Source organism: Microtus ochrogaster, chromosome 2 (genome assembly GCF_000317375.1).
Source record: "Microtus ochrogaster isolate Prairie Vole_2 chromosome 2, MicOch1.0, whole genome shotgun sequence".
In the NCBI taxonomy this organism is placed as follows: domain Eukaryota; kingdom Metazoa; phylum Chordata; class Mammalia; order Rodentia; family Cricetidae; genus Microtus; species Microtus ochrogaster.
In genome coordinates this window covers 42,285,377-42,297,072 of record NC_022010.1, presented here as the reverse complement: position 1 = coordinate 42,297,072, position 11,696 = coordinate 42,285,377, and the positions used below count along the sequence as shown (strand labels likewise).

The following is an 11,696-nucleotide window of genomic DNA, read 5'->3' as shown; positions in this document are numbered from 1 at the left end:
AAAAAAAAAAAAAAAAAACAACCACAGCTAAAACTGTGCAAATGCTTCCTAATGATTAAATCTGAATTAACTTGGTAAGTACAGTAAGGCCTTACATGAAAAACTGAAATATTAATATGTCCTCTTTCTTCTGAGGTAGGGGCTCACTGGGTAGAGGAGCTCTGCCCCCTGTCTCTCAAAGGCTGGGTAAAGGCATGAGCCTCCATGCTCTGCAATGTCAGCCTACTCTCTGGAACTCTCAGAGCTGCTCCAAGTGTTGTATTATGTAATGTCTTCTGGACTCGTTTCTAAACAACATCAGAAGCTACAAGTTAGAAATGATGCTGAGGTTTCATGCTGACTAGAAGGAAGCATAGCTAGAGCCCAGAAGCACAGCTGCTGGTGGACAAGCCCCTGAAGGGCTGGCCAGGAGCCCAGGTGCTCTATGTTATACTTACTGTCTCTTGAGATAAGGTCTTGCAGCGTAGCCAAGGCTGGCCCTAAATCCACAATGCTCCTGCCCTAGTCTCCTGAGTTGCAGGAATGTGCCACCATACCTGGCTGCTGGTACATGCTTTTAAACTTGGATAATGTGGCAATGTTCTAATAAACACTTCTCTGCATGAACAAGGAGAAATTATTTTGATTACTCAAAATGATTTTGTTCAAAGTCACTTTTAGAGGAAGGATTTTTTTTAGGGAAAGGATACTTTTAAATATTTTTACATGTATGAATATTTTACCTTCATGTATGTATGTGTACCATGTACATGCCTGGTACCTGAGGAAGTCATCTCAGGGCGCTGGGAACTGAACCCCGACTCTCTGCAAGAGGAGGAAGTGTCCTCAGCTGCTGAGGCAGCGCTTCAGCCAGTCTAATGTAGCCCAGGTGGCCTGTAGCTGCCTAGCATCCGGCCAAATCCTGACCACCCAGCTCCCACTTCTGGAATTACAGGCTCCTGTGCCTCTCTGCACCTTACTTCTGGTGGTACTGGGGATGGAACATGGTCCAGTATCGAAGATATTACTTTTGGATGCCGCACAGGGTAAATACTGTTCTCAAATGCAAGCCTTGGGAAGACTGCAGGGGATACCTTATGAAACAGCTTTTATGTAATTACTCTACTGGCCACATCAAAGACACAACAACTAACAAGTGTGCAAAACCTAGGGGAAGAAACGCCTGTGTACTTAGGTTTACACGAAGACGCCTACTTTGTGCTGGAGCCCTAGGTCCTTCTGTTGTCTGCGCACAGCAAAGGAGTAAGGCACAGGCGGTGGACGGGGGAGGGGCTAGATGAGAGACAGGAAGCTGCTCGAGTGCTTTCTTAAAGCTAAGGAAACTGGCTGTCACCTGCAAGGACTCTAAGAAGTGTGGCTTCCTTCACCTCTTCTGGCGTTGTGTTCGGTGTCCCATGAGCCAGAGAGCTTTTACTGCATATGCCACGCCTGGTTCAAGTGCCCTGGGATCAGCATGCAGGGCTCACTGAGGCAAATGCAAATACTGTTGAGTAGTGCAAGTTACACTGTACAGCTTAGAACTGTGTGTAGAGTGCCTGTGCTTAGGAAATGGCAGGGTGATGCACAGAACCACCCTCTAGAAAAAGATGGGGTGGGAGCGGGCAGGGCTGTGGAGAGGCCTGGACACTGGTTTTAAATAACTGTTATACAGTGCAAAATTGAAGGCTTCTCTATTATTTTTGTTCTTTTTGACAGAATTGTCCAAGTCATCATAACATAGCCTTTGATTTGAATGCAGTTGAAAAGTGCAGGAGGGTGGTACCCAAACCACATAACTATGTGTCTTGGCACAGTCTCTACTGCCTGAGAGCAACTTCAACGTCTGCTGGAAATGCAGGTTCCCAGGCCACAGCCAAAACCTCTGATGCAAATCTGGATTTCACAAATGCTCCAGGAGAATGAAGCCCAACTGTGGAAACCAGCGAGTAGAACCCGGGAACCGGAAAGACAGCAGCATGTCTGTCTTCTGAGAGAGAAATATGCGGCTTCCAAGATCCTGTCTCTGGCATGAAAAATGAACCTGCTCCCCACGAAGAAAGCAGAGCCAGCTTAGGCTTCCATGTTGAGTCCTCAGTAATGAAAGTTCCACTTAAGAGGATTGTGTCTTCATTAAAAACAAAAAATAGTGGAAATAATTTCCCCTAAAATGGAGAGATGAAGCAAACATTCCTGGCAGGAATCATGAAGACAGGGCTTCTAGGAATGCATAGGGCTATGTGAGCAGGCGGGGCCAGCAATCGCATCCTCCTGTTCCTTGTTTTGGCTGTGTCAACACCCAGGGCCCTGGGAGTCCTCAGACAGCAGAGAGCTGGGGTGGGGGCTGCTGCTGCTGCTTGGGTGGGGCAAGTTCCAGGAGGGCCTGGACAGTCACGGCAACCTGGCTCAACCCCTTCTCTTCTAAAATGTGCAGAGGCAAACATAATTGCTCCTAAAAGAGGACAACGTAATGAAAAACAGAAAAGAAAACAGGATGAACATCACAGGACTGAAGGGAACTTCTACCCCGCCCCATAATAATCAAGCGAGATGCGGAAAGTTCTTGGTAAACCCACCCTGCTAAAGGAGGCAGACGCAGATGGTGTCTCACACTCAGGGTCACTTTATTAACACAGTTAAAGGTCCATACAGAAAAGTGGAAGACTGACAGGTGACACACATTTACACGGCGGGAGGAAGCCACACTATCTGACAAAAGATCAGGGCCGACTTACAGAGCACATCAAAATAGAAAAACAAGCCGAGTTACAGCATGGCCCATGTGGAAAACAGCATTACAGAGGACACTCTGGGGAGGAAATCACAGACAGAGGGACGCTTCATGATTTTGTGATGACTCTAACTGCAGGAAGTGAGGGCCCAGGACTTGCACCATAGCTCCATTCTGAAAGCCACAACCCTCAGAGTTAAATGGAAGTAAGAAACATTGCTCTACCTCAGGTAATTCATGGTAGGGTAAAGCTAAATTAGTTTAAAAAAATCAGATTTAAAAAAAATTGTGTTACTCGGGAGGCAGAGGCAGGCGGATCTCTGTGAGTTCGAGACCAGCCTGGTCTACAGAGCTAGTTCCAGGACAGGCTCCAAAGCCACAGAGAAACCCTGTCTCGAAAAACCAAAAAAAAAAAAAAAAATTGTGTTTTAGCTGGGTGTGCGTGTTCCTAGGACTTAGGAGGCAGGGCCAGACAGGTCTCTCTGACTTCAAGGTCAGTCAAGGCTACACTGTGAGTTCTTGTCTTAAAAACTGTATTTGAGTGCCGGGCAGTGGTGGCGCACGCCTTTAATCCCAGCACTCGGGAGGCAGAGGCAGGCGGATCTCTGTGAGTTCGAGACCAGCCTGGTCTACAGAGCTAGTTCCAGGACAGGCTCCAAAGCTACAGAGAAACCCTGTCTCGAAAAAAACCAAAAAAAAAAAAAAAAAAAAAAACCAAAACTGTATTTGAAAACTGGGCAGTGGTGCACACCTGTAATCCCAGCACTTGGGAAGCAGAAGCAGGTGGATCTTTATGAGTCTACAGAGCAAATTTTAGGCCTGCCAAGGGTACACAGAGAAACCTTGTCTTGAAAAACAAAACAAAACCACCAAAAAAAATTGTATTTGAAAAAGTAAAGTATTTCATATTGTAAAATTCAGCAGATTAAATAAAGCCGAGGAACTATTATGTAAGCTTACTCACATCTTGATAACTGATCCATAAAAAGGCCGTTCCTTTGGGTAAGAAGCTGGATACATCTACTTTGTTACTCTTGTAAGAAAAAGGCAAATCTTAGCATAACACTTACTGGCTTTTCTTTTTCTCATCAAAATTATTATTTTTTTAATTTTTTTGAGACAGGGTTTCTCTATGTAGTTCTGGCTGTCTTGGAGCATGCTATGTTGATCAGGCCAGCCTAGAACTCAAGGATCTTTTTGTCTCTACCTCCCAAATGCTGGGATTAAACATGTGTACCACCATGCCTGGGTAAAAATTACTTTTTTGCTTATAGTTGAGAGAAGGTCTTGCTGTGTGAGCTCAGGGTGGCCTCAAACTCAAGTTCGAGGGCTATAGGAGTGCTCCATTACACTCTGTATCACTCGGAATGTTACAAAATGGATTGCAATAAAAATACAGAAAGAGCTAGTCAGTGGTGACGCACACCTTTTAAGGGTAGGTTGATCTCTGAGTTTGAGGCCAGCCTGTCTACAGATTAAGTTCACAGAACAGCCAGGGCTACACAGAGAAACCTGTCTTAAAAAACTAAAATCAAACCATAACAAGCCAAAACAAAAAAACAACCAACCAAACAATACCAACGAAAAAGATGAAGCCTGTGTGCTGTGGGTGGAGCATCCCTGCCATCTGCTCAGCAGTGCACAGGCCGAGCACAGCGGTTTACTCACCACTCAGAGGTTGGAGCTTAGAGACATCAACTTTGTGGATGTTTCCTAGGAACTCACCACTGCTGTCTAGACCGCTCAGCAGCCTCTGCGGTGGTTTTGTCTGTTTTTATTTTAAAGACAGGTCTTGTTATGTAGCCAGCCTAGGCTGCTAAAGGCTGGGACTGCAGGTGTGTATCAGCACACACCGTGTGTGTGTGTGTGTGTGTGTGTGTGTGTGTGTAAAAGGACAAAACTACAGAATTCGGACAATAATTGTCAATTCTAGGTGTCTTAAAAAGAAGACAAGTCCACGACACACCTGGGAGACAGGCACTGCTGTAGAGCACCGAGTCTGTCACTGCATTGTGAGAACAGTTAGGAACGACCGGCTTCAGACCAAAGTACATGAGGGGAGCGGTGGCCCAGGCTGTTCCTGGCCATCTCCCTTGAGCTATTGGTCAGTTTTGTTAATGGAGCATGGAGACACCATTGGTGAGAATGCAATCGGAATGCAGCGATGCTGTTCTGGGCCCCAGGTCCAGAGACAGATCTACTAAGCATTCCGAGACAGACTGCAGCTTCACTGGACCTGCAGTTCCAATACGATCTTCCCAATAGCCTACAAAATACAAGTTCACCCACAAAAATGACTCAGTCATGCTAGCAGTGACAGGAACTGCAAATGTCACAGTCTAACAGGATTCCTGCAGTAGATCTGTCACAGGCAGCACACGTGTGAGGCATGGCCAGGTCTCAGATGCAGGCTCTGCTCAGTGTTCACTGTCTTAAATGGATACAATGGTTCAGACAGCAATCTGGAGAACCTCTACTATCTTTAAATTAAAAATTCAGGCCAAACTAAAATTATAAAGTTTAAGTGCCCCATGCCTTCTAAATGTCCAAATACTGTTAAAAAGGGGGGGGGGCAGGTTGGGCCTTCCGGGCAGAGAACTAAGTGACAAGGTACTCCAGAGTAGAAAGGACACCAGTAGCATCATGGTGAGCAGCTGGTGAAAGGGCTCAGACATCTGTCACTTCAAGACTGAAGTGTAGCACAGTATAAAAAGAACGGCAGAGTTCTGTGGCTCAGGACTGCATCAGTAAAAACGCCTCAACCCCACCCCCTAATATGAGAAACAAGGCCACAGGGCAGGGGGAAGCAAGTGATGATCTTTCTGTTAGCCATCGTTAGTGCCTACTGTGCAAGGCGCTGCCCCTCTGGACATAAAAGAAATGATGCACCTACTCAGGTTAGCACTCTGAAAAAACCACATGTTTTTTCATGTCAGTAATTCTGTATGAGAAACAAACCTGCACCAAGCACAGGAAGGAGGTGGAAGGCACGGGCTGCACTGTCAGCTAGAGGGGAAGACCCGGTAATACAGCACACAGAGAGTTAACATTAAAGCACAGTAAAATGCCACAAAACCCAGAAGCTGGACAGACAGAGAGACAATGCTGGAGTCTTCTGCATGTGCCCCGAGAGAAAGCAGGGTTTCGACAGTTCTTTTAACGCTGAGGTTTAGCTGAAGGATGTCGGAAGGGGAACAGAGATTGTCCTGTCCGAGTGTGAGCAGGAAAGGAAAACAGAAAACACAGTCAGTGGGCAGAATGCAGACAAGTACAGAACTCAGTATTCATGTCAGGTACGATCAGACACACACCCTGCAGCATCTTAGCTTAGGGAAGGAAATGCTGAGGGACAAAGCTGTGGGCTCATCTGTGCACACAGACTTTTCTACGGAGCAGTAAAATAGAGTGTGCTTGTTGGTGGCTGGCCATGAGCATTAAGGGACCAATGGACAGAGCTGGCTTGTGGTTCAGGGTGGTGTGAGGCTTGAGAGTAGGAGGGCCTCCTCTCCATTCCCAGTCTTCCTTACTGAGGGATGCTGACCAGAGTAGGGCGGTCACCGAACAGGCAACTGCTGACTCCAAGCCTGAGGCCAGCCTTGTAATGAGGAGGTTCAGTAGGGAAGTCCTGTGTACTGACTTACTCCATCAGATGAAGCCCACCATCCCTAGATGGCTCACTGCTACACACAACAGAAATGCAGAGCTTCTAAAGTCACCATTGGTAAAGTATTAGTGGATTCAAACTGAAAATAGTCTTTAACATACATAATAATTCTAGAATATAAGATAGCAGATTCAAACACAAGTTTTTAAAAAAATAAAACATTTAATAAAAGCACAAGAGTAAAAGTGACTATTCAGACACTTCCCTTTTCAGAGGCTTCTTTCATATTCTGAGCGTGAGCTGGGGATGAACCCCGGGTAAGAACTCTACCATTGCTATCTTCCCAGGCAATTCTCCGTCATAATTTGACTATCCCTTGTCTCTGACTTTCTTTTGTCTGAAACAGAGTCGCACGCTGCCCAGTCTTGTCTCAGACACTACATAGCAGAGGATGACCCTGCACTCTATACCCTATTCCACCATTTTCCAAGTGAAGGGGAACAGGGGTGCTTTCCCACGCTGCCCTCACAGCTCATCCAGAGAAGGGAAGATGGTGACACATATTTTACACCTGGGCACCGAGGCGGACACCCTTAACTACTAAGTTCCCTGTTTTTCAGTCTAGCAAGGGCCAGAAGGAGGCAAGAACAAAGCAAGACTAAGAACAGCAGCTTGATGCTACTGATTGGTGAATTTGTTCGTTATCCTTCATTCTGTCCAGAAAAATGACTAATTTTCAAGAGAAATAGCAGCAAAACTAGAACTCATCCAAAACTGGTAGGAAGTGGGTGGAAGGCAGATGGGTCGGAAGAAGTGGTTTGTGTGGATGTCCACTTCCTCTTTCTGGAAAGGAGCTTCAGGTGAGCTGTGGACTCCAGGCTAACCACCTTGGAAAAGGGTCAGTTTCAAAGTGTACTTTTCTATCTCTCTTTGCCTTCAAATAGCTCAGCTCAGGTAGAAGGGGCAGCTGGGCTGTAATGAACACTCGTAAGCCCTGCTTGGAAAATGCTGACTTACATGCATGCTGTAAAGCACACAGCTTTTCTATTCTGCTGACCAAGGGCAGTAGCTTTTTGAAAGAGTCCCAGGTTCTGATATTTACACCCAAGACAAGACGGCTCTGTAGGGCCTGACAGGCAGCTCTGATGTCCAGAAATGGTGCCGAGGAGGATCTCGGCAAGCACGGGCATGGGCAGAGTCAGCATGCTCCTGCTTTCTGTGCTTCCCATTTTCTGTGCCAATGCATGGCACACTCCAGTGCAGTGCACAGGGTATGGACTCGAGCAGGCAGCAGGGATGCTGACATCAGACAGGAAACCTGAGTGCTAATGTGTGCATATGGGCATCAGGACGCTCACTGTGGAGAAAATACATGCCAGTCCCCTAGAATAGGTGGTAAATGGTAAAATGGTTTCATAAGCTTTTATAAGATGATATAAAAATGAAAAATTCTAGTTTGAATTTGTCCATAAGAATAAAATATGTCTTACTTGATTTTAGAAAAGGGGAAAAAAAACCCGAACCCATAACATAGCAGAAAATAAGAGAATGATCTACCCAGTAATGCTGAAGAGCAGGTGTGGAACATGCTGGCTAAAGGAGATGCAGGTGGGAACTGGCCTTTTTTCCCCCTACTCTGGAATATGTGAAGCTGGAGTGAAGGATGCTCACTGCATACATGATCAGTTAGAGCAGGACAGTGAACTGGGTGAAAAACCATCACTGGGATAAATGGGGCTTAACTTAGAGCAAAGCTGGCATTTCTGATGAGCCAATCCTGAATTTCCGACAGTTAATCAAGCAGCTGACAGAAAAGGCTGGTGTTTTCTCTCTGCTGACTAGACAAAACTAAGGCTTAGAGACTGGAGGTGTGGCTCAGTGGCAGAGCAAGCAGCAGCCACAGCTTCCATCTTGAGCAAGAAAGAAAAGAGAAACTGCCAACCACACCACAGCAAGCTGCTAATTTCTTTACACTGTTGCTAAGCACAGTGTATACCACAATTCCAGCACTGGAGGCTGAGGCAGAAGGGAGGTCTGAGCCCCAGGGCTCTAAGACCATTCTGAGTGTAAACTTAGGTCAAAAAGCCTATATCCACATCATCCAACTCCATGCAGCCCTCAAGAGCAAAGCAGTTTTTAACTACTCTTCAAAAGGGTCACTAGCTGGGTGGTGGTGGCGCACACCTTTAATCCCAGCACTTAGGAGGCAGAAGCAGGCGGATCTCTGCGAGTCTGAGGCCAGCCTGGTCTACAAGAGCTAGTTCCAGGACAGCTAGGACTGTTACACAGAGAAAACTGCAAAAAAAACCCCAAAAAACAAAAAAAAAACCCCTCAAAACCAAAATGAAAGGAGGGTGTCACTGAACACTATAAACATTTCTTATTAAATCTATCAAGTTTAATGATGGTACTATCAATGGCAAGAACTACAATAGACCAGTGTTTTCAACCTTCCTAGTGCTGTGATTCTTTAATAGTTTCTCATGCTGTTGTGACCCCAACCATAAAATTATTTTCATTACTACTTCATGACTGTAATATGCTAGTGTTATGAATCATAATGTAATCTGTGTTTTCCATGGTCGTAGGTGGCCCCTGTGAAAGGGTTGCTCAACCCCCAAAGTGGTCTCGACCCGCAGGTTGAGAACCACTGCCATAGAGGCGCAAGCTCACAAGTGGTTGTCACTGTGCTAACCGCCAAACGATTGCAGCCTGGTGGAAGAATGGGTGGAAGCTGAGCTAAATCTTTAACTTAGTTAACAGGACTATCGTTTGGATCACTCAGTTTGTACAGCTATACTATTTGCATATTTGATGCTAGCATCTGGGAAATTTGGGTGAAAAATACATAAGAACTCTGCTATTTTTGTAACATTTTCTGAAGTCTTAAAATTATTTAATGAATACATATATTTAAGATGTATTAAAATCAAGTATTAAAAAACTGAAGCCAACAAAAGAATTCCAATCTGAATGGTACTTGTGTGAAAACATTCTGTTATGTTTAGCTGTACATAGGTCAAACAGCTAGTGGGGATGCTTAAGAAAATAAAACAATTATTTTCAATTTATTAGTTGTAATACAATTATTTAAATCAATATTTAACAGTCTCTTTAAAGATCCTTGGAAATGAGGAAACACGAAAGAATACTGCTGGAGAGAACACTGACAGAGCTCTGTAACGACACACTATGTTAGCAGTGATGAGCTTAGTCCACAGCTAGTCCTGGTAAGAGCAATCACACACACACACACACACACACGCACGCACGCACGCACGCACGCACGCACGCACACACACATGTTACCTGGGGTACACCGATTTTTCTGCAAGCTTCCAGGAAGTTCTCCACATTTCGCCTGCATTTTGCCATTGTTAATTTAGGCTGCAGAGAGACAACAAAGGGGGAAACAGTGTTATCAACAAAGGTCAAAAAGCACACAGCTTTAAAACCACTCTTGTTGGTTGTCATAAGCTTACTGCTGCACACGCTGGGGCTCAGCAAACTTCCCCCTAAAAGATCAGATACTGATGCCAATCTCAGGAGCCATGGAGCTGCTGTCACTGTTCAGTTCTGCCAGCATGAAAGCAGCCACAGGAGATGAGGAGTGTGGCTGCAGCCAATAAAACACTACTGACAGAAACCAGTGCTGGCCTCCTCATATAAATGTTTTGTCTGCATGTTTATCTATATATTATGTGCATGCAATGACTGCAGAATCCAGAAGAAGGTGTTGAATCTTTGGGAATGGAGTTATAGACAGGTGTAAGCTGCCATGTGGGTGTTGGGAATTGAACTTGGTCCCTTGCAAGAACAGCCAGTGCTTTTTATTTAATTTAATTTTATTTTGGTTTTTTGAGACAGCGTTTCTCTGTAGCTTTGGAGCCTGTCCTGGAATAGCTCTTGTAGACCAGGCTGGCCTCAAACTCCCAGAGATCCGCCTGCCTCTGCCTCCGGAGTGCTGGGATTAAAGGCGTGCGCCACCACCACCTGGCTCCCAGTCCTATCTTTTACATTTAACAGATTAGACACCTGGGAAATTAAAGTCTTAACGATGGCTACAAAGCTACATTAAAAAGGTAAATGGTTAATGCTGGAAATTTCATTAATTACTAATAAATGAGCTTAATTTTCTGTAAAGATCTCTAAAGACTGAAAATAAAGTGGCATTCCATATCCTCTCAAGGTTTTGTTTTTAACCTAGTTATTATGGAACATAATGTAAGAAAAATAGGATTTCATATTCTAAAGTTAAGTTCAAGTACTACATATGGAAGCCAGATGCTTGCAGGGACTATGACCTACAGATTTTTAAATTAGTAAATTCATGGACACCTGTACCATCTCTAGAAAACAAAAGACTTCACTTGTAAAACCCAAGTTTTCTCAAACAGGAAACACAATTCCTTGGCATAAGAAGAAACAAAATAAAAGCAGTGAAAGAAAGTATTTTAATTTTGACCAGACAGAGATATTCAGGGCTAGGATTAACTTTGTCATGGAAGATGATAAGAAGACAGCCAGTGAGATGCACAGAAACAAATCTCCCAGTTGGGATGGAATGACAGTACTCCAGGGTACGAGGCGGGGCCTGGCCTGGATGGCTCCCTACGGCTGCAAGACACACCAGAACCACAAGTATCCTGGGGAGGAAAGGGTCTGCTCAGTTTACAGTTTACAGCCCATCACCAGGGGAAACCAAACAGGAACTCAAGGAGGATGGGAATCTGGAATCGGGGCAGAAACAGAGACCATGAAAGAATTATGTTTACACTGGCTCGCTCACTGTCTCACACAGCCCACGACCACCTGCCCAGGAACAGCACTGTCCCCAGCAGGCTGGGCCCTTACATCAATCATTAATCAAATGGAGCACAGACTCGCCTACAGGCCAATGTGGTAGAGGTATTTTCTCAACTGAGGTTCCTCTTCCCAGATGACGCTGAGTTGTGTCAGCACACAGAAAGACAAACCAGTGCAGCTCCCTTTCTCGCCAATGCCAAATTCTTAAATGAAACAAAAAGGTTGGTAGAGGGGGAGAGGGGAGATGAAACATAAACTGTGGAGTCATGATCTCCTGACAGATGGAGCACAACAAAGGCCTGGGCTCTGCTGCTGCTGCTTATGCCAGGAAAATAAAGGAGGTGTGCACAGCACAGTGCTGGGGCCGCCTCAGCTCCAGAGAAAGGTAAGCTGGACTGAGAGGCCAGGGAAATTTGCTAGGAGGAGGAGCTCCTTGGTAAAGACCCAATTTTCATAGCAACTCTGCAAATAAAGGACATGCATGGTACAGGCAGGGAGTTCAGAGCCAGCCTTGGCTAAATGAGACAAAAACGAGCTGGGTATGGTGGCACACATTTTTTATCTCAGCACTCAAGAGGG

The 11,696-nt window shown here is 45.2% G+C and overlaps 1 protein-coding gene across 8 annotated transcripts in view; it reads right to left on the bottom strand.

Annotated features, from left to right (window-relative positions):
- Positions 1 to 737: 737 nt before the first annotated feature.
- Positions 738 to 11,696, bottom strand: part of Lrch3 (leucine rich repeats and calponin homology domain containing 3) — a 111,974-nt gene continuing 101,015 nt past the window's right edge. For 6 of the 8 annotated variants that reach the window (XM_013351622.2, XM_026785686.1, XM_026785668.1 and 3 more), the window contains 2 exons: positions 9,621 to 9,698; positions 4,239 to 5,913 (listed from right to left, as the gene is read on the bottom strand). In XM_013351622.2, coding sequence (XP_013207076.1) covers positions 5,710 to 5,913; positions 9,621 to 9,698 — 282 coding nt within the window. In that variant the 3' untranslated portion in view covers positions 4,239 to 5,709. Of the gene's footprint in view, positions 2,429 to 4,238; positions 5,914 to 9,620; positions 9,699 to 11,696 lie in introns of those variants that run through there. The other 2 variants (XM_005344860.3, XM_005344861.2) reach the window with 1 other exon arrangement.